Below are 27,947 nucleotides of genomic sequence, written 5' to 3' on the forward strand. Positions count from 1 at the left end.
TATTTTTGGTTAATTTTTCTGACTGACATATGAATAAGCCATATATTCAAGGCTGCATTTGGAATCTTTTTGTGATTATATTCATTCATGTCACACATAATTGACAGCCTTTGTGATATTCCTTACTTTTAGTTCATGTTGTCTTGATAATTTGAATTTTTACATATATGGTGATAATAATTTTTCTCATAGGTTGAAATAAATCTCCACTGGAGGGCTAATTTCTGGATTTAAACTGCCAGAGAGAGGAAGATGGTTAGCTTCTGCATGAGATATATATGGATAGATATCTCTTCTGGCAATATTTACAAATTTGAGAGGCAAAACTATCATGGAGTTCCAGAATGAAAATTCTGTGGTTACTATTATGATTTAAGACACTGTTATTCTATGTGTGTGTCTGTGTGTAGGCATGTATCCCATATATCTTCTATATCTCTACTCATATATACATATACTGGTTGATGTCTTATTAAATGAGGAATATTGAAGTTAAATCTTCCAATGTCTGAAGGCAACACAGCAAAGGATCAGCTGGTGACCTTAGAAGTCAACATGTCTTTCACTCCGTGTCTCTCTATACCAGGACCAAAAGAAAGTACTGAAGATGTCTGTGCTGGTTCTGCACTGCAGACACTCTCCATCCATTCTAGGCCAGAGCACTATACAGAATTCACAGGACAGTGCTATGGGGAAACAAAGCGTCTATGCAGATGTCCAGGGTTGGAAGAGTAGCAATATATCTAGTGAGGATGAAGGCAAATGGGGGGAATAATACGGGGGAGGTGCCTCCATAGCCATAGTCTGCAATGCATCTAGCTCTGATTAGCAGGCAGGCAAGCAGATTCATCTAAGATGAGAAGAAAAAAAAAACCTCAGTGTTTGAGGGTGGATTAAATCCAAGCACAACAAGTGCATAAGAATTCAGAATTCTCTGATCTGTTATTGGTTTTCTATTATTTCTCTGAAAATGCTGAATTCTCATTTGGGTGCAAATAAAGTTATCTGAAAAATTATAAAAGTGGCACTAGGAAATTATGTCTTTTGTTTTTTAAACATTTATGTATTTGCTTCCTCAATATAAAATAGAGATAAATATTGAAATGACAAGGCCTACAATCCCATTTGAGAACCTTTAAAAACTGAGCAGCCACTGGCAGTCATTTTTTTGGAAATCCCTTCATAAAAACAGACAAAAGAGTTACATTCATAACTGTTTGGAACCTACAAAGTTAGATGTAGATCAAGTAGTCTCTGGAGGCTACAGGAATTCTTTTTTTCATTTTACTCTTTCACTGTCTATTAATTCCTTTCTTTTTTTTCCCCTTATTCTTCATTTTTATTTATGTATGTAAGGCTTCATCTTTTAAACACTGAAACACATGGGAAATTCTACATGTGCACAAGTCAGTGGAGAGCAGTAAGAAGTTTTGCTGGTCTGGTCATCAGCAATGACCTCTGCAAAGGAGGATTGTGCCTTTGTCTCTGTGTGTGCATGTGGTACAATAATTTAAAATTTTTAGCAAGCTACACATGTGTTATCTAGTTTAATTAATGGAGGTCCACCACAGTTAACATGATTTGCATGGAAAAATAGCAAATAAGTAAAAACTCATGTGTTTTATTAGTCTTTGAATCCTATCTCCTTCTAACTTTAGCAGCTGAATTTCTCTGCAATTCTCAAATGTCCAGATCAAAACATGTAACTCTCACCTGGGAGAGTTTCTCATTTAGGAGAAAAGAAATATAACCAGGAGACTGATCTTCAGCTCATTTCCATTAGAGTAACATTGTTGAAGTCAAAGGAGCTTCACTAGTCTACACAAGTTGAACTCCTGTAGAAAGCATGAGAGCATCTAATCATCTAAGAGTAAAACCAGTTAATGAAAACAGATTGTGGGAGAGGATGATAGTCACAGAGTTTGCCAGCCACAGAGCAGTTACTAATAATAAATACATTTGTGAAGTTGAAATTATGCTTGCAGACCATTTCTTTCTGTAGTTCTGAAAAATTAGCTGTAAACTATGCTTGCTCAAAGAAATACTTTGAAGGACTTTGTACTTGTTTTCATGACCTGCACAATTACAAAGTGTAGTCTCCTGAAACAGACAAGTTTCCAGTTTATAATAGCATGAGTGTATGCAAACTTTATGTGGCTGTGCTGACCACTAGCATGTCTGTCAACAAACAGAGAGAAGGTCAGGCACAGGAAGATGCAGTGACCAGACAGGACAGAGTGAGAGCAACCCACTACTTCTGCCCAAATCCTCAGTGGTTTTCTTAACATCCCAGTTATGTAAAATGATTAGATTTCTTAAAAGAAGGGTTTTTTCTTCTTAGTATTTCTGATAATTCTAGTCTGGCTACCATAAAACAGTTCTTGCATAAGCATTTCCAGACTCTCACACCTAAAAACTAGATTCTGAAAGGCTGAACACAAAGGAACCATGAATGGAAAGGTAGGTGTATTTAAAGAAGAAGGTTATCAGTTTTTCAGGAAAATATGACTGGGTATTTTAGGGCTTTTTTTAATTCTATTTTTGAATTATTCTGTATAACTGTTTTGCATTTCTGAATCACCTACTACTTGGATATCTAAGCATTGAAAATTAAACAAAAGAGTCAAAGTTCTTTGCAACTTATACTTATCTCCATTTTCTAATGCTGATGAAGTGAACTTAAAACACCCATTCATTTAAGGAATGTAATCCACACTTTTCATCATTAAATTAAAAGAAAAAAAAAAGTGAAAAGAATAGGGGTTTAAACCAGTCAAAAGAAATTCTCTGTGGAAGCTCTGCAGGAGCCAAACAAGTTCACTATATAACTAACAAAACAAAAGTGAAATAAAAACCCCACACACCACTTCTAAGAAATATAAATCATAAAAGGTTTCCAAATAGCATCAAAAATGTCCTTCTCTGTTCCTGAGTCTGAGTGTAATCTTCTTGAAGCAAGCCATCTGGGACAGGCATGCTAACCACAATGGCTTAGTTATAGTAGTATTTGCTCTTCAATGCAAAGGCTGATTTTCTTCACTGTCATTAGTCCAAGCATCAGTAAGGTTTCTCTTTTACAGCTAAATTCCCACTATAAGAAGAATCTAAAATCAATATATGAGGTGAAAATGCTATGTGTGATAAAATGTTACAGATAAAGTATTGTAAGAGACGATACATCTCTTTCTTTTCAAAGAAGAAGGGGGCAGATTGGGGGCACAGTAAGGTGTTATGAAGGAAAAAGCAAGAACTGAAAGACAGGTTAAGAACACTGAGTTATGATTTGGCCACACAAAACCATACCAGAAAGAAATAATAATTTTGAACAGTTCCGCCAACGAAACAACATGGTCAAATTAATGTATTTTCATCTACAAATATAAAAAGATAGGTTTACACTTCTTTGGATTAATTTAACCTGGTACCAAGCTATAGTAAAGTTATGTTATAACCTAGTTTTTCAAAAGCATCCTGCACCTTTTAATGCCTGTTTTTTCTTAACACCAGCTTGAAAGCTTTTAAACAGGCCTATTTTCAAAAGGAGTACTGATTACCAGCCCTTTGAAGACAGCAGTCCTCAGAAGGACTTAAGTTCATCTTGTGCTTTTGTAAACATAAGCCACTTTGGGGCTGTCACACTCCTGAACTCAGTCATGGGTTTTCAGACTTAAACAAGAAAAGGCGATGTCTTCAGGATCTACACCTGAAACTTTTTCATCAGGCAACAAAACCAAAATCTGTGGGTAAAAGTCAACATCCAATTACTGAAACAAAATTTCAGGTCCAGATCATTCATTTTAAGAAGAGCTTAAGTGATTGCTCTAGCTATTAATGTTTTGAATAAGATCATAAACTGAACCTGAATCCAGACCAAAACATGTAACTGAAACACCTCTGTGGGCAATCAGAAATCACAACTGGAATTTGTACCTCATGCCCATTTCTAATTGCAGTATAACTTACTTCCATTATTGCTTTATAGCTGCAAACCAACAGTGCCATCCACTGTTTTTCTGAGAAATCTTTCAATTATTTGCCCAAATGGTCTTGAATACTGAAAGATGTACCAGCAAAATTAAAACTCTTCTATCAGTCTGTGTTTGCAACAGATCACGTGGGCCAAAACTTTATTTAGGTACTTAAAGCACTTCTTATTTTAACTCAGCTGTAATACCTAATTCTATATTAATAACAAGAACATGCCCATTTATCTAATCTTGGATGGATGCTGTAGAAGGAGCCAAGTTCGTGAATTCTCTAAAAAGGATGCTTTTCTCTATGGTGATTTCACTCCAAGTGGCTTGTCATGCTAACCTTGTACTTGTAAGTCTCACACAGCTTTATATTGTTGTAGAAATCCTTAATATAATAAAAAGTTTCTGAGTCCTAAGGAAAAAAAAAAAAGCTGAAATATCAATAGATGTTTTCATTTCAAGTATCATGCAGGTCTGTATTGACATGCAAATGATAAAGAAAAAGTCTGTATAATCAATTTTATGTGAGTCACAATCATGTCAGTGCATGGTCTTAAGGCTTCCCTGAGTGATATGAAAAATCTAGGGCTGAAGTTCATCATAACTATCACACTGAATTGTTATTGTTAATCCTGCAACAGGCTTTCCTACTGAGGCGGCTTTTTTCATACTGATGACAAATATAAACTTTTAGGGAATGCAGGTATAGTTTAAGCAATATGCATTTTGTGTTACTGTAAGTATATGCATTAGTATAAAGTTATATTATTATTTTTATCTTTTCATTTTAGCACTGTTTTTTCCCTGCACTGAGTGGAGAACTTTTGAAAAATGCTGTCTACAGACTTTAAGCTGATTTTCTTTTTTTTCTTAAGCAAAGGGCAGACAGTGACAACACGCATTTTGTTTTATCCCACTAGAGGGCCCATGGCAAGGGCTGAAAGCATCACTCCCTTCTCCAGAGACACCAGACAATTGCTCCCAGGGACAGAAAGCTGGACTTTCTGTTGTTTGTCTTCTTTTTTTCTTCTTTTTGTTTTTGTTTGGTTTTTGTTTTATCCCCTGATGTGTCAGTCTCTCTTAAACACCCTGGAATTGCTTTCATTTTATTATCCTTTCACATAAGTTTTCCCAACAGGCACCAAAAATCTGTCAAAAGGTTTGTTACTTTAACAGCCTGATCTGAACCAGTGACCCAGCATAGAAGATTTTGTATCCCATTACTCAATCCTATAGCCAGTATCTGCAACTGTCTTTTATTTTCCTGTATTTAAACTATAAATGTTATTATAAGAAAGACTGTTGAACTCACGGATCATTAGACTTGGGGATGAGTGTGCCAAGCTCCTTGATTCGGTAATTAATATTATACCTTCTTCTTCTCTCAACTGTTAAAAAGAAACAGTATTTTTATGGTGAAATATTCTTGGAGAAATTCAACATAAAAAATTTTAATTAGAGAAAAAAAAATCTGTCAACGTACAGAAAAGTTATTCCTCAAATAGAAGTCCCAACATGATCTCTTACCTGTCTGACTTACTCTCAGGACGAACCTCATGATTAGTACCATCTCTGTATCTCACCTAGCTATATGTTTCTCCCCCCCTTACAACTAGACTCCTAGAGAATGAAATAGTCATATATGGTCTAAACATGAGCTAACACTTCTTTTTTTCTGATGTTTATGTATCTCTTCTCCACCCTGCTCCCACACAACAGAGTTTTCAGCTTAGTGGAGTTTTGCTGATGACTTCAACAGGGACACAAGACAACTCATCCAGCATTTCATATTTTGGCAGAACTCCTGCTACAGATCACATGTAACAGCTTCACTATCCCTTATGTATGGTTATCACCACTGCAAACCACAGAGAGGGCATAACTGCAACCATATCCCTCCACTGAAACAGAGAAAGATTGTGTCCCAGAAACACTTCATCCCCAGCACATCTGTTTCCTTCGGTGATGGACAGCACAAGTGTGGTACAGTAACTTTTCAAACACACATAAAAAGAAGAAAAACGTAATTTAAACAATAAAAAAAAAATGTTCTCTGTATTTAAATTTATGCTTCTCTTAAGACTATGTATGGTATCTTCATTTACTTGTAGTTTAGATAGAAAGGAAAAAAGAGAAGCCTCTTAAAATTAGTTTCCCCTTTCTGTGCTTTCAGTCCACTTTATCGGCATTGTACCGGTATCCAGGCTGGAGTATGTGACTCTTCTCTGCACAAAGGGTCTGTCACCTTTCTGCCTCCCATTTCACTAATTTAGAGAGAATTCTCCTTTGCTTCCTCACCAGTATTTCTCCAGCTACTTTTACATGCAGAGACTTCACATTTTCTAATGGATAGGCCCAGAGGACATCTCATGGCTTTGGGGGATTTCTTGTATATAAATGTGACACAGAAAGTATATTCAGTGAGAAACCTAGTCCTGTTGTGTTACTGCTAGCTGTCAGAGACCAGAAGTGCTGTTCTACTGGCATGAACCCACACTTTTGTTCACTTCCTCCACGTTGTACTTTAACTCAATCCAAACCTCACTGAATGGACAGGATACAGCTTTGGTCCATCACTAGAGCTGCATTGAGTTGTTTCTCTTATCCCTTGCTTCTTGGAAGACCTTACCTCAGGCTCAATGTGCTATTGTCACTATACTCTGTCAGACCAGACCTGGTCAGCCTAGAACGTGGGCAGAATGGATACATGCTCCCCTCATCTATGTATCGATGTGCACTTAAAGTTTGATATCTTGATTTTGACTATAAGTACAGAAAGCCTGATAAGAGTTAAATTAAAAGTGTGCAGCCAAGGGCGGCCTGGTGGGTCTTGTTAGGCTGACTTCAACCTTCTCACAGTCATGCAAGCATATTGCTTTCAATCTCAGCCCCACCACATAGATCACTTCTAGTTCTTTACTTCTTCCAACACATAAAGGTGTTTTTTCTTCCTGTCTGTGTGAGGGTCTTAGGTTTGTGAACATCAGTTATTTCCTCCCTAGCTGATTCCAGCTCAGGGAACTCCCAGGGTGTTATTATTTACCCTGATGAAGTGCTCTGCCCTGGTAAGACTTGTTTTACTCTCTTGTTTTACTCTCTCTAAAAACAGGAATCTCACTCAACAGATTAAAGCATCTCAGGTTTTGCAGTCACATATTCAGGAGACAGGGTTATAATCCTCCTGAGTGTACTGTTAAGTGACCCCTTGTTTCCCATTGGCATGAATGTGCTGGATCTCGTAGGAGAACACAGTGTACAAAAGCACATAGCAACTGAACCATTTAAAAGATATAGTTCAGGTGTATTGGCAAAATAATGGCAGGGCAAACAGAGTTAAAGAATGTGCATTAACTGTACAGTCATATGGCATAATAGCTGTTGTTTAATTAATAATTACAGTGTGGAAAGGCTCTGCAAGATACTCATCAAAAAATAGTCAACTAACCATTGGCTATAAAACAAGTCAAAGAAAAAATTTTCTTTACAAGTGGACAGTTACAGAATTCTTTTTCTTTCTATTTTTCTAGTTTTTCCTGAAAAGAAACTTCCAATGGTTATACTAGTGAATTACGGGGGAAATTCTGAAGCTTGGAAACATGTTTCAATAGATTTTTTCTGATTTATGTCTTATGTTCTGATTTATGTGGTATCCTGAGTTATCAATAATATTTCAAATACCAAGTTATACCAAAGCCAAACCAGAAAATTATTTTTCAAATTACAGGGACAAGATGACCATATAACAAACAAACGTTACACCCTTAATTCTTTGTTTGGAAAAAAAAAAAAAACAACCAAACCAACCAACAAAAGAACCCAAACAAAATACATTTGGTAATAGTTTAAACTCTTGCTGTTATACGAATCTTAAATCTAAATGCCTTTCAGGGTTTAATTGAGGATCTAAACTTTCAAAGGGAACTTTTTTCTAGTTCCTCTTCAGTATTAAAAGGTACAAGAACATTTCTGTAAAATGTGGACCTTAATTCAACCTGAAATATGAATGTTTGTATAAATCTTATCAAGTTCCAGAAACTGATTTTTCAGACCATTTCTAAAAAAGCTGGTACCATAAAAGAGTAAATCATACTAATATAGCCTTTATATGTAACGCATTAATATATCCAAGCCATCAGATAGTAGAGCTATCTCCAGAGAGACTTTGAGCTCTGAAGTATACACCTGGAGCCAAACCAGAAGAGATGTTGCATATCTGTGTGTTATCCTGGCATACAGCCTTCAGCTCAGTTGCCAGTGGTGAGGGACAGTTCTCAGACATGTCTTCTGTGTTCAGGAAGTATGATCTCAGAGCCAAAACAAACAGTAGATGCAATGGTAAGACCTGGCATTGTATGCATGTGCCAGTCTTTTCCCCTGCAGTTCCAGACAGCTTTTACCCACCACCTTTCCTAGTACAACAAAAACTCCCCATTCCTGCCCAAACAATACAGGCAGCAGCGGCACAGGCACTTCAGAGGAGATGTGCTAGCAGCAGGCCTAAAAATCTATGTGGTCTGTCTGTAATCCACAAGAATGTACAGACAGAAATAAGCACGCCTTCTGGAAAGTCTAAGTAGCAGAAAGTTGTCCACAGAGGTTGCTAGCATATTGTACCAGTGGATGTATACTTCCAGGTACCTAATTTCATGCAAGTAAAGCCATAAATCCTTCTAAAATTACCAGAATAGCCAGAGAAACAAGATATAAATAAGAGAACAAAGATAGTGGCTATTAACTAATTACCAATTTAGGTTTAAATTCATAGAATCATAGACTATCTGAAGTTAGAAGGTACTCGTAAGAATCATTGAGTCCATCTCCCAGACTATTTCTGCTGGAAAAAGTGGAAAGGAGAACTGTAAATTGCAATTGCTTTATTCAATACTTTTTAAAAAGAATCCTTCAGGTTTTTTGTTTCAAATTAGTCTTTAGAGGGAAAAATTACCTAATTTTATAGGCAATCTTCTTTCAGCAATAAAATTTTTTTTTCTCTCTGGATAAACCAAAATGGTTTTTGTTTTTATAAGTTTAATTTATAATTTATAATAATTTATAGTTTATTTTATAAATTTAATTTTTAGACACTGTGTTCTAAGCCTAAACTACAGAAGACTTCCTCTAGAACTGGAGTATCTAACATCTATACATGACTACACTGTTCTCTATAAAGGAAACAGAAGTGTATACCAGTCTACAGAGGTTAGAGGGCTTGTATATCAGAGTGAGAGCACCATGAGACTCACCCAGTCCTGCCCTAATCTCCTTTTGTGACATACAATTTCCACAACTTTAAGTGCATAACTAGCATTTAAAAGTTGTTTGATATCCTCTGTGCATTATTTTTTTTCCTTCCCATCACCCATAGAGAGATACAGCCTCTCACTTGTGTACTTCAGTAAGGTGTGAAGACTGGATTTTCACTGCTGTTTTTTTATCATCTGCCTCCTTTCTTGTCTGTTTGCACTGTAATTCTTGAAGACAACATAAAGCAAAGTGTGCAGGATACATGTACAATTGTAAAATAAAAACATAGTAGCAGGAGATGATATAGAAAGAAATTCATTACGGTATGTAAAGTATTTTGAAAGACAAAAGTCAAAGACAGAAATTAATTTCAGGGAAGAAAGCTCTGTGGTTAGCTGTGTTTGCAGACTGAGTTCAATTTGATTACCCTGGTAAGATGCTGATCTAGAAGAAGAGCAGAGATGTGATAGCTAATGTACATTATTTCCGCATTTGTCATACATTCCATTGAATGAGATGGAAGATGAACATATACTTACTGAGATTGTGGTTATCCTTTTTTTGTCTCTCCTTTGCCATTGCTCGTGTATCTGCTTCTGACAGAAAGTAACATTTATTAAAACAGTCCTTAAGTTGCAATTCCAGTGCTTTTTCACCTTTTCAAAATGGCCTCTTGTCACAAAGAGCAGCCTTCTAGTGTTTTTACTTCATTACTCTTTTTATTATTAAACAAGATCATAAGAAAATCTATGTTCTACCAGTACTAAATTTTGAGCAAGTCTGGCAGGTTGCTTAAGATTTTTTTATTGTACATTTTTTATTTGAGAACATAGAAATACCATGGAGGGGCATTTTTCTCCAATTTGTTGCATTTTACATAAGAATAAAACTTACAATGCACTAATGTGAATATGGATTTGTATATCCCATAATGCAAGAGTTAATCAGATTTGTAAGATATTGAACAAACTCACTGTTTCCTCTGAGTGACACTAATAAACTGTACATGGTTGTTAGCATTCTTTGGATTAATTGAACATAACTTTTAAAGTTGTTAATCCACTAATATAAATTTACCTTGAATAGCCTTATTGTAATGTTTTAAAAGAACCGTTTGTTCTACACTGGAACAAATTTAATGGATGATAATTTATTTATACCATTGATCAGGAGTCAACATGTGGAAGAATCCACTATGATTCCTAAAATAATTAAGATTATTAGAAACACGACCTTCATAAGAAACAGGGCAAACATGGTTTTGGAATTGCTAAAGAGGAGAACAGAAAGAAAACATTTCCTTGTTCTTTGTTCTTTTCCTTAAATGAAACTACAAACTGCAGAATTATCAGGAATTTAATTATGGACATCTATTTCATGGGTAAGATTTATTCAACTTTGAAAAGAAACACCATCAGTTCTGCAATTATAAAATACTAAAATCTGAGAGTTCTTTTACCTGTGAGTTCCCTTTTTACTGGTAGATTAGCTGGGCAAGAAGCATTTGTGAGACCCATATTAGCTGGTGCCATTCCCTGGTCACTGTTATATATATCCAAAATGCTGCTAGATAGCTTGAGGGGTAGGGGGAGGAAAGAAGAATAAGAACAAAAAAAAAAAAACAAAAAAACAGTATTAAAGTAAGTTAAAGACTTAAAAGATTTTAAAAAAATAAATACAAAGAACAAACATCTTTGAATATGTCTGGTGTTTAGAAAGAGCTATGTATATGTGTCTAACAGGAAAGTTTACCATTATATAGTATTAAGTAAAACTGAAGTGAAGGGTCACAGTCTGCCACTGTTCCACAAGCAGCTTTCTAAGTGCTGCTTGTGTGGATTTCAGATGCAGAGTGATGGCATGATATTGTTGCCAGTGTCTGTTTTTCAATTGCTTCCATACTGTATTTCTCACTAACAGGATTACCACAACCACACTTCAAACATGAATTAGGTTGAAAGTAAAAATAACTTTGCTGGTTGTGGCCTACTGCCCAGTGATTTTTTTAACCACATCACTAAACTCTGAATTGGTGCTTCATACTGTGTCTGGTTTAGCTGCATAAAGATTCAGTGACCCAGTTAGATGCAATAGTTAAAACTAGAGTGGACAGAACATCAAAGAATGTGTTTTAAGGAAAGAAACTGTGCTCTTGTCAGGATAGACCAGATAACCTAAAGATTTTAACATGCATAACATGATTATGTACACCATTATCCTTATTACCTTCCAAAATGTAGTATAACATTATTCAAATGAACCCATAGAATGCACTTAAAGAGAAGTAAGGCTAAAGTATGTTTCTATGGATTCCAGATAATTAACCAAATACTACTTTTATTTGAATAATTTTACAAATCTAAAATAACTGTAAAATATGTAAAAGTTTAGTAAAAAACAGTTCAGGTTTTTCTCAGTTTCTATGACCATACAACCAACTCTTCAGCACTGATCATTATCTTAAATAATTCTGTAAACTCATGTGAAAACAACTGTATAAAGAGTCCAAGTCCAAATTCACAAAAAATATTTGCATTTTTATTGCCTTCTAAAGCAATAAGAGTAATGTAGTTTTTCATTTTTTCATGCATATAAATTTTGTGCTGAAGTTATATTTTTTCTTTTGTAGCCAACACACAAGGACTCAGAAATTGACTGTGGGTCCACCTGGCCAAGAAAAAAGAAAAAAAAAAAAAGGGGGGAGGAAAAAGTGGGTGAAAATTGAGGAAAATTGTGGGTAAAAATACTGACTTGAGACAGAAAAGCATGAAAGGAAATTGGGAGTTACTTAAGAAAACTGTTTTTCATAGACAAGGAAACATTATTTACAAATCTGCCCTGCACCCACGGATCCTGAAACACCCTGGAATTTTTCAGGCAGGTCACTGAGACACCAACCATAGGTCTGCTAGGAACCAGCTGTTTTTAGACTCTGATCATTTCTCTCCTTGTAGAGACTGTGAGCTTCACAGCTTTATTTTGAATGGAGACACTTTCCCAATGACTTGCTCAGTATGAAATTGTTCTGTGGCAGCGCTTGTTATATTTTTATATTAAATCTGAAATTTTAAATGTCTTATTTTTAAATAATGATTTTACTAAATTAACTAATAACTTTACTAAATTATCTGAGAACCTAGTTTGTGTTAAATTCTCCCAGTTGTATAACCTACAATGAAATTAAGCAGTCAGGAATATTTTGAATATACATAACTAACATGATCATTTTTAAAGTAGAGCTTTATTACTTAGGAGAACTGACAATTCTTAAATACCATTAGAAATCACAACACCAAGTCAGTCCAAGTCAGTTTTGAAAATCTGCTAACATATTTGATCTCTCAATGAAAATACTTTTTAAAAGAATGTTTGGAATTCAGTTGAGTATTACTCAAGAACAAGCTATGTTTAATATGCAGGACTGAACGCTAAGTGCATTCGCGCATTAAGCACCTTTGTTTCATTCCAGAGTGGTAAACTGACAAGTATTACAGAATTTACTGCAGCTTTACCTTTCCATTTGCTATGTTCCAGGGATGGTATAATTATATTACAAGAGTGAACTTTTATTAGCTCTAGATACATATTTAATTACTTCCTACATTCATGTAAATAAATTTGGTTCATTTAAATGATATGAAAACAGAATGATATAAAAAATACAGTCAGTGTGACTCCTACATTTCTTCCAGTGGACTTTAGATAAGGCTGTTATATGACTTAGGCTACTGTTTTTGTGAAATCACACAGAATCACAGAATCATTCAGGTTGGAAAAGACCCTTGGGATCATCGAGTCCAACCATCAGCCCTACTCTACAAAGTTCTCCCCTACACCATATCCCCCAACATCTCATCCAAACGACCCTTAAACACATCCAGGGATGGTGACTCCACCACCTCCCTGGGCAGCCTATTCCACTGTCTGACCACTCTTTCTGTGAAAAATTTTTTCCCTAATGTCCAGCCTAAACCTCCCTTGTTGCAGTTTAAAGCCATTGCCTCTTGTTCTATTGCTAATTACCTGTGAGAAGGGACCAGCACCAACCTCTCTACAATGTCCTTTCAGATAGTTGTAGAGAGTGATGAGGTCTCCCCTTAGCCTTCTCCTCCTCAAACTAAACAGTCCCAGCTCCTTCAATCGCTCCTCATAGGATTTGTTCTCCAGGCCCTTCACCAGCTTCGTTGCCCTCCTCTGCACTCGCTCCAGCACCTCGATATCTCTCTCGTATTGAGGTGCCCCAAACTGGACACAATACTCCAGGTGTGGCCTCACCAGTGCAGAGTACAGGGGGACTATCACCTCCCTACTTCTGCTGGTCACACTATTTCTAATACAAGCCAGGATGCCGTTGGCTTTCTTGGGCCACCTGGGCACACTGTCGGCTCATGTTCAGCTGCTTGTCAATTAGAACCCCCAGATCCTTTTCTTCCAGACAGCTCTCCAGCCACACCTCCCCAAGCCTGTGGTGATGTATGGGGTTGTTGTGGCCCAAGTGCAGGACCTGGCACTTGGCCCTGTTGAAGTTCATCCCATTAACGTTGGCCCACCGATCCAATCTATCCAAGTCTCTCTGTAGAGCTTCCCTATCTTCATGCAGATCGACACTCCCGCTTAACTTGGTCTCATCTGCGAACTTACTGATGATACACCCTATGTTCTTATCAAGATCATCAATAAAGATGTTAAACAGAAATGGTCCCAACACTGAGCCCTGAGGAACACCACTTGTGACATTGTGAAATGCTGGGAAATAGTAACCATTGAAAATAATACAATCTAATAAATAATTGAACAAATGAGAAATGCGTATCTATCATATTTTACATATTTCACACAGGTGTGTACATGAGTTCAATAACACATGAAACTGGTGGTAATATTTTTAATTTATAAGACTTTCAATACCATTAATGAAAAAATCAAAACTATAAACCATAGCTTGACACAACGCATGAGATGATACATCAACGATTTCTTCTAATTTTCAGGCAGTAATTCATCTTTATCCCAAAATATAGTTAAGTTTCTATAATCTATTCACAAAGGAGTGAATTCAAATGACAAGGCCCAAATCCAAGACAAAAGGTCGTGAATGACCAACTTGGCTGATAATGAAAAAATAATAGCAACACACCTGAAAGTTCGGAAGTGTGTGAATGTTCAAAGGAGGGTGAGTAAACTCAACAACATAGGTAGAGGTCTTATCTGAATTTGATTACACAGTTGATGAAGGTACTTCTATCTAACTCAGCTGCCATTGTCTGAAGTGATAAGAGTTCATATGTCTCCTTCTATCTGCAGAACAGTTGGGGTAGTGTCATTCCACACAGCCAGGGCTGTAGGTGAGTATCTATCCACGGTCTATGTCTGGTTGCACTCATGCCTCCATCAAACAGTGAAAGTCATGAAATATTTTACCAAATGTTCCATATCATCTTTGGTTCACACAGATGGTCTCCAGCATTTTACCCTTCATCATCTGGCAATTTTTATCAGTCATTAGGAAAGCACAGTTATAACTCCATGTGGAAATGATGACAATTAAACCCAAACCCAAGTTATTCATCTACTGATGTCTACAATCTTATAACCTCACTAATTAGAATGATTCACATATGTGTTAATCCAGAATGGATAGGCAAGGAAGGAGAGGTGGTGGGGTGACCCTATATGCTAGGGAATGTTTTGACTGTCTAGACCTTAATGATGGTGATTATAAGGTTGAGTGTTTATGAATAAGAATCAGAGGGAAGGCCAACAAGGCAGATATCATGGTGGGAGTCTGTTATAGACCACCCAACCAGGATGAAGAGGCAGATAAAATATTCTATAAGCAACTGGGGCAAGTCTGACAATCCCTAGCTCTTGTTCTCATAGGGGTTTTCAACTTACCAGATGTCTGCTGGAAATATAATGCAACAGAGAAGAAACACTCTAGGAGGTTCCTGAAGTGTGTGGAAGACAACTTCCTGACACAGCTGGTGAGGAAGCCAACTAGGGAAGGCACCCCACCAGACCTGTTGTTCATGAACAGAGAAGGACTTGTGGGTGATGTGGTGGTTGGAAGCCATCTTGGGCATAACAATCATAACATGATAGCATTTTTGATTCTTGGAGAAGTAAGGAGGGGGGTCAGCAGAACTGCTACCTTGGACTTCCAGAGGGCAGACTTTGGCCTGAAGACAGAGTCCCTTGGGAAGCAGTCCTGAAGGGCAAAGGAGTCCAGGAAGGCTAGACATTCTTCAAGAAGGAAATCTTAAAGGCACAGGAGAAGGCTGTCCCCACATGCTAAAAGACAAGATGGTGAGGAAGAAGACCCGCCTGTCTGAACAGAGAGCTTTGGCTGGAACTCACGAAAAAAAGGAGAGTTTATGAGCTTTGGAATAAGGGGCAGACAACTCAGGAGGACTACAAGGATGTTGTGAAGTTATGCAGGGAGAAAATTAGAAGGGCCCAACTAGAATTTAATTTGGCTACTGTCATAAAAGACAATAAAAAATGTTTCTATAATTATATTAGCAACAGAAGGAGGGCTAAGGAGAATCTCCATCCTTTACTGAATGCAGAGAAAACATAGTGACAAAGGATGAGGAAAAGGCTGAGGTACTTAATGCCTTCTTTGCCTCAGTCTTTAATAGTAAAACTAGTTGCTCTCCGAGTACCCAGCCCCTTGAGCTGTAAGTCAGGGACAGGGAACAGGATGAAGCCACCATAACCCAAGGTTAGTGACATGCTACACCACTTACAGACTGGCAAAAGTGCTCACCAAGTCATGTTCCATCATTTATCAACAGTCCTGGCTAGCTGGGGAGGTCCCAGTTGGCTGGAAGTTAGCATATGTGACAGCCATCTACAAGAAGGGCCAGAAGGAGGATCCAGGGAACTGCAGGCCTGTCAGTCTGACCTCAATGCTGGGGAAGGTTATGGAGCAGATCATCTTGTGTGTCATCACATGGCACATACAGGACAACCAGGTGATCAAGCCCAGTCGACACTATGAAAGGCAGATCCTGATTGAGTAACTTGATCTCCTTCTATGACCAGGTCACCCTCTTAGTGGATGAGGGAAAGGCTGTGCATGTTGTCTACCTAGACTTTAATAAAACCTTTGACACCATTTCCCACAGCATTCTCCTGGAGAAACTGGTTGCTCATGGCTTGGATAAGCATACTCTTTGCTGGGTAAAAAACTGTCTGGATGGCTGGGGACAAAGAATCATAGTGAATTGTGTTCTCCAGGGCTCAATATTGGGGCCAGTTGTGTTTAATATTGTTATTAATGATCTGGATGAGGGGATCGAGTACATCTTCAGTAAGTTTGCAGACAACCGAGCTGGGTGAGAGTGTTGATCTGCTTGAGGGTAGGAAGGCTCTACAGAGGGATCTGGACAGGCTGGATCAATAGGCTGAGGCCAATTGTATGAGGTTTAACAAGGCTCAGTGCTGGGTCCTGCACTTGGGTCACAACAACCCCATGAAATACTACAGGCTTCAGGAAGAGTGGTTGGAAAGCTGCCTGGCAGACAAGGACCTGGGGTTGCTGGTTGACAGCTGGCTGAATATGAGCCAGGAGTGTGCACAGGTGGCCAAGAAGACCAATAGCATCCTGGCTGGTATCAGAAATAGTGTGGTCAGCAGGACTAGGGAAGTGATTTTACTCCTGTACTCGGCGCTGGTGAGGACACACCTTGAATACTGTGTTCTGTTTTGGGCCCCTCACTACAAGAAAGACATTCAGGTGCTAGAGTGTGTCCAAACAAGGGCAACAAAGCTGGTGAAGGGTCTAGAGCACACGTCTTATGAGAAACAGCAGAGGGAACTGGAGTTGTTTAGCCTGAAGGAAAGGAATCTCAGGGGAAACTTTATTGTTCTTTACAACTACCTGAAAGGAGGTTGTAGTGAGGTGGGTGTTGGTCTCTTCTCCCAAGTAACAAGTGATAGAACAAGAGGAAATGGCCTCAAGTTGTGCTGGGGGAGGTTTAGATTGGATATTAGGAAAAATGTCTTCAGTGAAAGGTTTGTCAAGCACTGGAGCAGGCTGCCCAGAGAAGTAGTTGAGTCACAGTCCTTGGACGTATTTAAAAGACATGTAGATGTGGTGTTTAGGGACTGGTTTAGTGGTGGACTTGGAAGTGCTAAGTTAACAGTTGGACTTCATGATCTTAAAGGTCTTTCCAACCCAAACGATTCTATGTTTCTGATCACTAAGAGTGTCAAAACCAGTGTTCTGCCATGCCATTAAAGAGAAACTTTGATCTAATGTTAACTGTCCTAAATTATTCTCCAGAACTTGGACATCAGAGAATAACCCTATTCAACAGCACTGTCATAGAGAGCCTACAAAATTCTCACTCATTCACCTGTCTTGAAAGCACTCATTTCTGAGCTGCAGAATCTGCCTTTCCGATTGAAACATTCACCAGCTTGACAAATATGACCATTTTTAAAAATCAATAGGTAGGGTACTGTTGGGGAATAGAGAATAGTAGGTTTGACCCTCCTTAAGTCTGTTATCATCTCAGTCAGCGCACTGAAGGATTGGATAACAGAATAAGCAGGTTAGTCATCTGGCCATAAAAAGGACACACAAAAAAAGGTTCTTTTCTTCATACCTACATCCCTTCCAGACTTAGGTTTGCTGTCTCAATTCAACATTTGTCTGGGTGATTCCTCTCAATACAAGAGCAGTTGTGCCAATCACACTATCAACTGTCTTTCCTCCCACGCATTTAGTAGAAATCTCAAGTATGCTGTAATGGCTACTATGATGGGTAAGTGGTTTCTTTGTGGATAGAGCCACTGGTGATCTCCCTTTGACACACTGTCTTCATTCTCAGCCAGCACAGCATTTTCACACTTACAATAGAGCAACGTGGGTATAAAGCACCAGTACATTAGACTACCTTTGATAGTCGGTTCATTCCTACAGAAATAGTAACACATGGAAAAATATGCTATGAATTAATGTGCATGGAATAACTCTCAATGTCAGGATTCAGAATCAAGAGGAGAAATATGGGGTTATTAATCTGACCTGTCTTGGACACTCAGTGTGAACTGAATCACCTCTGTTTCTTCTTCTTGACTGTAAATAAAGCCTAGGGTGATTCTTGCAGGCTTTCTACATGTACCTTCTTATGAAACGTCACTGTGATCCTAATGTGAAAATTTCCAAATAAACTCTTATTTTAAAAATCATATAAGAACAACAAGGCAAACCAGACTGGATCTTTCTTGACAAATATTCACATTTCTGATTATGGGGGAGTTTTAAAAATACAAATTCAAAAATATTTTAAAGTATTTAGATGAAACTCTCTACCTGAATTTGCCCTGCATTGATATCAAACATGGAAAATCCCAAGAATTTCGTTGCTGATGTTACACAGAAAAATCTCAAAATAGAAATTGGCCAATTTTGATATAACATAAGGAAAGTCACTTTTTTTTTCTGTCAAAGCAGGAAACCTTTTAGAAATGTAGACATCTGGGAAATAACTGATTTTTAAATTACAAAATTAAAATATATAGCACAATATATTATAGAAATTGTGTGTCAAGATACATCTAGTTGTTTGGATATGCACTAAAACTCCATACACCATAATGCAATTTGGCTTTTACAATGTCATATACACAGGGAAAGTTTCTGCACTACTTATGCTTCAAATAGCTTCCATTACAAGATAAGTATATACTAAAAGTACAAATCATTTGCAATGGCATAATTATATGATATGTGTACAATGATGATCTTACAATTATATAGCACTGTCAAACTTGATGAATTCCAAAGCACTTTAAAACTCCAGCTGATTACACTGCATCAAAAGCATATTCTTGCTTTCAGTTTAGAGATATGGAAACACAGACATTTGTGTATGAAAATTCATAAGTCCCAGGAAATAAAGTATTTATCCTTCAGGTGTCATGAGTCATATTGGTTCACACCTGTGTTGTTCTGAGAAGTCCTGGTAAGTCACATAATTTCCAACCTTTCCATTCATGATACACATATTTATGTATGGGTGTCTGAGAATTTAGATGCAAGTGGCTTGTAAGGGGTGAGCACACACATATTAAAAATAGCAGTATACAATTAGCCATTTTTCCTGCTTCAAAAATACAGCCAGCTTTGGACAAAAGATTAACAACCTTTAACACAGCAAATGGTTAAGTGGGAATAACCATTGACAATGTGGTACAGGAAGAGAATAATACCATATCTAATTAAAACTGCAAGGAGAATTAAAGAAAGCAGACCGTAATTAACGAAGTTAACATTTGGCAAGGACACTGGGGTTAACGTTCTTCCTTTTGTATAAAGTGTCATGGGATCTTCAATGCCTGTGTGCAAAGACTGGAACATGAGAATTTCCATTCACAGGGCTCACTCCTGAAAGATGCTCAACTTTGAAGTTTAGACCAATTAGAAAAGCAAACTTCAGCTGAAGTACCTGAGCGAGCACCTGGCTTGAGATCAGCAGCAGCTCAGAAGAGCCTGTGACCTTGTTCTTGCTGGCAGTGTCCAAGACAAGTACTGTAAAGGCCTCATCCAGGGGAGCTTGTTATATTCAACACTTGAGTTTGAACTGCTATGCAGGCAGGATTGTGTGGCAAATATTAAGGGTTTTTTACCTGCATGGATGTCTAGCAATGGACAGCTGTGATCACAATTTGCAGTCTCTAATACCAAGTTATGGGGTTTTTTAAAGGAAAACATTACTAAACCAGGAAAAACATTGCCTCATTAAGGGAAATAATGTGGTATTCCAAATCCCATAACATGGCAGCTATTAGTAAATATCATGTAATTTCAAGGAAGACTTAAACCAAATAGAATTTCCATGTCTTCCAGGAATGAAAGGGAAGGATTCTTAATATGATAATGAAATATATGGATACAGGTGGTCTGTGCCTGTTCACCTGTAGTCCCTAGACAACTCTATGTTACAACAGTGTTCACTTACATGATCACATACTATTTAAGTATTTTTCCATTTTGGCTAATATTTGCATGATGTGTTTGTCTTACAGTAACATTCAAGTCTGGAAACATCACGGCTCTGTTGCAGTCAAGGTTGCACAGCTAGAAAAACAACACAACCCTCTTCCGAAGTCAGCTATATTTTTCTTAATTCAAAAATTATGCTGAATGTAGCAATGACCGGTCTGGACTAGAAAGCGTTTCCTATATATTGGGTTCATTTAACATATCATCACATAAGCCATTTCATAAACCAATAATGCTCTGTCTAAAATGAATTAAGTTTCACAACTCCGATATTTTTATTGGAGTATGTTCCAAAACTTGAATGATCACAGATTATTGATAAAAACTTTCTTTGTACTTCCATTCGTAGACAAATTTTATTTTGGTTTTGTGTTCCTTTAACTTATGTAGTTCATTGTTTAACATCCCCGTGTGATTATTGTGAGTGACCTTAGCTCCCTTAAGGCTTTGGTTTGCTAAGTTTAACAGGCCATGCTTCTTTAGCCAGACTTCCCATGCCATGATATGTCCTAACAGGCCTCTCTCTACCTTTCCTGATTTGAATTAGTTTTTCTGAAGTGTGGACACCTTTACTTGTCTACAGCATTCTAAAAGTTTTGTACCCAGTGAATTTCACAGTGGATATTTCTTTGTGTCTCTTGGAAATCTCTCTCATGATGTATCCTAAGATCATATTTATCTCCTTTTGCAGTCCCATCATTTTGATGGCTTATAGTCATCCTCTGAGCAACTAATGTAACCAGATCTTTCTCTGTCATCTCCACTTAATGAGCTCTCAGCTTACTGCAGACATTCCTGTTATTAGTATTTAAATGAATGACCTTGCACTCAGTACTATTACATTCTTTCCATTTATGCTATTCTGTCATCACAGTCATATAATTCTTCCTCTGTGATATCCTCATCCTCCTTTGTATTGGCAATACTTTCTACTTTTGTTACCTCGGTAAATTTCATCAGCATAAACGTATTTTTTGTACCAAGGTCACTAATGAAAATATTAAATAAATTGAGGCTGAGGATTGATTCTTGGAGCACTTCATTAATATCTTATCTTTTAACAAAATCTTTGTCATCTCTTTAGCTTGCCCCTTAACCTGAAAAGAATTCTGTTCAGTTACTTTCTATGCAATATGTATTGCATTTTACTAATATGCATTCATAAAAGAAGGCTATAGTCAACAAACCCTGGATATGTAGGACAGGATAGAAAGACTAATTCCTGTACCAAACAGTTCTCCCTACATCCAAAAGGATGTCACTAATCATGGAAGTGATGGAGGGTATGTACTTTTTTAAAGAGCAGACACCTTACATGTTCTAGTTGCCTAAAATTGCTAAACCCTAGGATAGCAAGAGCTTTTCACCAAAGGCATCTGGACAGTCCTGACAGGTCAAAACAATTCATCAGCTAGCCTGCCTTTCCTTGAGGGACCTGGGACCAGGCAGCAGGATGGACTGTCCTGTTAGTGGAGGTTTGTTTCCAGCTACCATGTGTCCCAGGGTCTTATTTCCTCACGGTCACATTTACAAGCCCAGGTGCATGATCAGAAGGGTCAGGATGCCCCCATAAAATACAGAGGTGAGGACCAGACTGCCTCTACCAGAGGTCTTCCTTCTGCCCAGGTCAGAAGAGCCTATGAAAAAGAAGGCAAATTAAAAGTAAGCTGCAGGAATAGTCCTGCTAGCAGAAACTTCCTTTGCTACCCTCTTTTCCAGGGTTAATAACTGCAGATATGCAACTCACCCAGTGTGTCTACATGCCTATATTTCCTGCAGTAACAGAAGTATGGCATACATGCAGAACAGTTGTCGTGCAGTATGGACAGTTCTGAGGATCATTGGCCCTATTACACGTGGTCAGAATGCATTACTGCACCTACAGACTTGGCAAACTCAAATAACACATGCTGCTTTACTTGTTGCTGACAAAACTGAAAGGTTGAGTACTGTATCCGCAAGAGAAAATTTCTTCTGGTGCTTGGTAAAAATTACTACTTGCTCAGACTGCATCTAGAATGAAGTGTTCACATGTGAAATATTAGTACAATACTTTATCCTTTCCCATCCCTAAATATATCACACTTACTTAAATCATGTTCTCATGAACTTAATTGATAGCATCAGTTCAAAGAACAGTTTTTTAAAATGAGGCTACTTCTCCTTCTTAGCCACAAAAAATATGTTAACACCCATTCATTTCAATGAGGTTCTTGCTTCTTCATTTTAATTAAAAAATCAAAACAGAGCAAAGTTTTCATACTATTATCACATATATGCATTCCAAATGTAGAAATCCAAATTTGGAAGTGTGTCCACAGTTCATTTTATATATCAAGTAAAAGTTTGTTCAGTATTTGTGTTACTGGAGTACAAGACATAAAAACCACATACTTCATTCCTTGTCATTCATTTCCTGTTTATTCATGGCAGATAAACAAAACTTTTTTTCAGTCTTTGAAGTTCACAGATTAACTTCAAAAGGTTCACTGAATTTGGCCAAATAGTGAGTTGATCAATAAGTGTATTATAACCCAGCCATTGCAAATCCATTTTCTAAATTGTAATATCTGCCATACTGGGTGTTTCCAATTTTTTCACAAGGGGAAAACTGGGGTAATTCTTGTATCTTCTATGTGTGTTTTAGTAAATTGTGACTTTTCATCTAATTCAAAGGTATTAAAGACAGGATGCATAACCTTGTGGGTCAATACAAGTCCTGTACTTAGAAGACTGAGGTTCAGCCTCTGACTTTCTTCTGTAATTGTCATGTTGCTTGAAGAATGTTGAACATAAGCTGTGATAACCTTTTTCTTTGTAAGGATGTGTATACACTGTCAACTGTCAAAAAAGATGTAGTATACCGGTTTTAAAGTCTAGAACAAGAAGAATGTATACACAGCTAAATGTTTTAGATCCTTTTGTAATTGCAATACAGAATACTTATATTTGAAAATAGATGGTCTTTAGTAATAACTAATACCCAAATGTTCCAGTTCCTCTTTCTATTATCTAAAGAGAACAGCCAAAAAGCAAATGCTTCCCTTTTCAGACTTGTTTTTCTTTGAACAAATTGTATCTCCTTCTATATTTATCTTTAACATGGTTCATAATTACACACTTCTCAACCAGGGACTTAATGTTCAGATATATTATATTACATATTATATATTATGCATGAAAACGGGTTCATTTTTTATCTTCAAATAATGATCATCAAGCTGGTTCATTATTCATCAGAGAGAAATGAACTCTGTTCATATTCCCAGTTACAGTACATTCCTGCCCTGATCATCTACACAGAAGCCTATTGTCCAGATAAATGTCTGATCAAATATGACCAAGCAAAGGAATTTTCTGGAGAATCAGCCTTTAGCAGGAGAGTTCTTTTTTTTCAGTTATCATCTCTTAATTATATGTTTTTAGTGGTTCTCGGCATTTCTGGTTACAAAACTAATATAACAGACATGGACCAAAAGTGAAGTGATGTGATACTGTCATCATCCAACTTGTGGCTGGAAATCAGACGTCACAGGAATACTGTCCCACTAACCTCCAGTGTCTGAAACCCAAAGATGACAATTAAGTGACAGCTCTGTTAGCTGTTTTACTAAGATTATTTCACTAGCTAATGCACTAATTTGTGGTTCCATCCAACTTCTATTTCTCTGGCTACCACATGTAAATGCATATACCAAATCATTCAAATTCATCCTCTAGATACAATGAACAAATGTCAACACAAAAACACAAAAAAAGTTAAAACTGAGGCAGAGGAACAAGTGAAAACCAGATTTTCTTGCAGGATTAGAATATGGGGCATTTTCTCTTAAATACAGTTGCTAACATCTCTATTACCAGCATTTATATTATATATTTTTGTATATATTATATGCTTTATATATTGTCTTCTTACATTTCACATATCACCTAAGTATCTGAATACATTACAGTAAGGTATTTACTGATTTCTGTGATCTAGTGTGTTCAGATGGATTAACATGTACCATGAAGAGTTTCATTTTGGTGGGAATGCCTTTCTGTAGCAGTTGATTTCAGATATATTCACAAGTGTTATTTCTAGTGTAAATAAAAATGCACAGTTAACTACTTCATAAACTACTGCACACCTATAGTAAAGGTCATAGAATGCCTTGGCTGATGGAGAAGGAGGTGCTAAGAAAAGTAGTTTTATCTTTCAAGAGTTTATTTCTTAAAATGGCCTTCAAGAAATCTCTGTGTTTTCCACAAGTTAGCTTTGTCTTGCAATAAGAAGCTTGACTGTGCCTGGAGAACAAAGTGGCCACTGCTGTTGCCTCTGAGTTCACAAGTCTTTTATTCAACCTATGTCAATTCCATTGACAGAAATTCATAAAGTTTACTTCCAGAAGTGATAATAAGCTATACATTACAGATCCCAAGGAGCTTAATGTAGCCTTCTCTATTATCTGGCATTTACTAAGGACTTCAGGTCTTGCATTGCTGTATGCAGACAACAAGAGACAGGCAGCAGAGGCTGTGCATCAGGGCTTTGGGATAAGACAGAATCTTCATGGTGGCTCCAAAGAGCAGGAATTTGCACAGGAGCTTAGAATTAGTGAGGAGTGCATATTGCGAGAATTAGCAACTTGTTTTATCTTTCCTTTTCTCTTACCTCTGTTCAACATGTGTTAAGGTTATGTTCGTAAAAGGTACTTACATACAAACAACTGCATACTTTAGAATAATACTTCCATTTATGTCTATTTACCTTTCTGAAAGAGAAAACCAAAGAGGAAAAAAGGAACTTTTCTTTCATTTCATATCTATGAAAGTATTTACTCCAGTTGCTTGATGCTTGAATCTTCTGGCTCCCTTCAGCCATAGAGGTCTATCCCCAAAATAGAGAAGGGTCATTAGATATTGTGCTTTTAGAGACAGAGCAGATTCATCTGGGTATTTTGCAAAGCTTTTGACTGCTGCAGCTATGTGAAAGTGGACCACAGTTCTTCTCCTGATCCAAAGTATTGTACACTCTGTGCTATGACGATGTTTTTTACAGCATGAGGTGAATTGCAAACACTCATACCCAATCTGTTTGGAGTACTTAGAGCAGGCAAGAGATCTGTACATTGCCCATTTCAGTCTCAAACTACAGTATTGTGTGAAATACTGAAACAAACCTTCATCTGGCATCTGTATGACATTCAAAACAGCAGTGGCAGTGACAATAAAAGACACCTCCAGCTGCAGAAAACAGGCCTGAGGAGTTCTCAGTTTGTGCATTTCATTGTTAGTTCTCTGCAACTGAAAGACACAATTTCCTATCTAGCACCTTTATACTACTGAAGAAAGACAAAGAAAATATTTGCTCACCAGTTTTATTTTTGAGGAGTCTATTATTTCATCAATAGCTACCAACTGTTCCTTCTCCTTCATTTTTCTTTTTCGTTAAACTTGGAAACAATACCAGGGAGTGCTAGACAGAAGTTTATATACTTAGGTGAACTTTGATTCTTCCTTGGACTTTAAGACTAATCTGTAGAATGTGATTGACAAAGCATTTTCATTGATGTTATTCAGTCTTTTCAAGTTACCCAACCTAAGCAAATGAGGTTGTTAATGTTTACTCTGGCCCTTTCTCTAAAATGGTTTTGAACTTTATCAGAATTTATAAACTTATAAAGGTTGCCAAATGACATACGTATTCACTAAATAAAAAATACTCATGATTATGCAGCAGGGGGCTGCCTAGATCAGCGATACTATATGCACCTCTAATGGAAACCTGGTTTTGCTTCATGATTGAATTATCACAACAATTATTGAATATAATACTTTGGAGGATACCTACTTGAATTTCTTTTTTTCTGGATGATTTCTGGGAATGGGACAGACAGCAGTTTTTGTAATCCATCTAGATGGCAACCATCAGTATTTGACAAATAATTAATACAAATACAAATTATTAATGCTATGATGAAAAACTGTGACCTCAAAGACCTTGTAATAGCAGTGAGATTTCACACAGTGCACTATGCTTTAATCAATAAAAAGTGTCTTCATAAAATCAAATGCAGAGTTAACAGATTTAATCAGAACTTTATACCAGACATAGTTAACAGAATCATAAAAATTAAAGAAGGAAAACATCTATCCTGTCCTGTCCTGATCTAACCTCTACTCCATGCCTGTACAACACAAGATTTTTTCAAAAGCCAAAGGAGCTCAACAAATACAGCTGAGCCACAGGGCAACTGAGGATTTTCTCCCTAAGTTGTTTTCCTGCAAGAATGACAGAAGTGGAGCAATTCCAACTGACTTGACTCCGAAGAGGGCTGGAAGCAGACCATAGCTCCCAGTCTTCATGAAATAATTCACTATGAATGTATGAAATGAAGTTATGCAAGTGAAGCAGCAAAGCCTTGCAGGATCCCTCAAGAGGTGACCTGTTGCAAGGCAATGCCTTCACACAGCACTGCCACCATTTCCCCCAGCCAGCTGGCCCCCTGGCTCAGCTCTGCAGCCTAACAGCTAGCAAAACCTCTGCCTTTCAGCATGCCCAGGTGCTTTTGCTTCCCCTCTCTCTTGGTGAGTGAATTTTTCTTTTCCCAGCATATAAATACCACATACATCAAGCTGGAGTCAAAGGAGGACTGAAGAAATTTGGTTAGATTCACAGATAAACAGACAAAGTTCCCAACAACAGATTCATTGCTTGTGACAGCTCTAAATCTCTGAGGTGATGTGATCTTCAAAGCACCACTGATACCATAATGATTTCAGTGTGCAGTTAAAGCTGGAGCTGTTGGAGGTATTAATGCTATTTCAAACCTTTAACTATTTTTTTCCTTTAAAGCAAAGAATCATTTTGGAAACTCTTTTGAGATTTTTTAAAAAATAACTCGTTTTAACAAATATTTGCTCCAGCTTTGCCTAGGACTACCAAGGCTATTCTATTCCCTGAGTGAGCATAATTCTTCAAATCATGCTTATGGTGCATTTATCCATATATAATAAAAAATCTGTGCTTTCTACTGGTTAGAAGCCATTGCTTTCAGGAAACGTTCCTGCTGGCAAGTTCATTCAAGGGGATAATTAAAGAAAACATTTCTTAAGTATTATGACTAAATCAACATAGAAACATTTTTTCTTGGCTCTATTTAGTATTGGACATGGTAAAAACTCAATGAACAGGTTTGCCATGGAGAAACTTTCCATTTTCTCCCAAGCAATCTGAAAGGAACTGCTCTATTTTATTTAGTCATTCAGTACCTACTACACTAGGGACAGTGAGCACAACTGATTCAACATATCACCAGCTGGGCCATTGCTGGTGATTTTTTGAAGTCCAGTTTTATGGTAGTGCTCTGTCCCAAGCACTACTCTGCACTACTCCTTAGCTCTCACCACCAGCCATCTAATTGTTACAGAGCCTCTCTCCCCAGTGTTCTTCAAGAATACTTCTGAAAGCTCTTTTTTTCATGTGCACCAGAACAAAAGACAACTTAGAATCCTTGGAAAAGTTCACAAAATATTTTTTTCTGGTTGGTCCCACCCAGCATGATGCAAGAGAAACCTGGGCCCTTGCAGAACATGAATATCCTCTCATTTTATTCTCATTCCAAGCCAGTCAATCTCCTAATGTTTTTGATGTAAGTTTTAGTGGACTGCATGTCAAGTAGAGGACATTATCCCTGTAGCTGTACAGTGATTATCTGGGCTACAGCAGT

General features: G+C 37.3%; 1 protein-coding gene across 1 annotated transcript in view; it reads right to left on the reverse strand.

Annotated features, from left to right (window-relative positions):
• TFEC (transcription factor EC) overlaps positions 1 to 27,947 on the reverse strand; it is a 37,925-nt gene that overhangs the window by 4,175 nt on the left and 5,803 nt on the right. The window contains exons 4-6 of the mRNA XM_074825471.1: positions 10,678 to 10,792; positions 9,758 to 9,814; positions 5,287 to 5,362 (exon numbers count right to left, since the gene is read on the reverse strand). Of these exons, the coding sequence (XP_074681572.1) occupies positions 5,287 to 5,362; positions 9,758 to 9,814; positions 10,678 to 10,792 (248 nt within the window). The remainder of the gene's footprint in view (positions 1 to 5,286; positions 5,363 to 9,757; positions 9,815 to 10,677; positions 10,793 to 27,947) is intronic.

The sequence above is a fragment of the Strix aluco genome, chromosome 5 (assembly GCF_031877795.1).
Source record: "Strix aluco isolate bStrAlu1 chromosome 5, bStrAlu1.hap1, whole genome shotgun sequence".
NCBI classification, from domain to species: domain Eukaryota; kingdom Metazoa; phylum Chordata; class Aves; order Strigiformes; family Strigidae; genus Strix; species Strix aluco.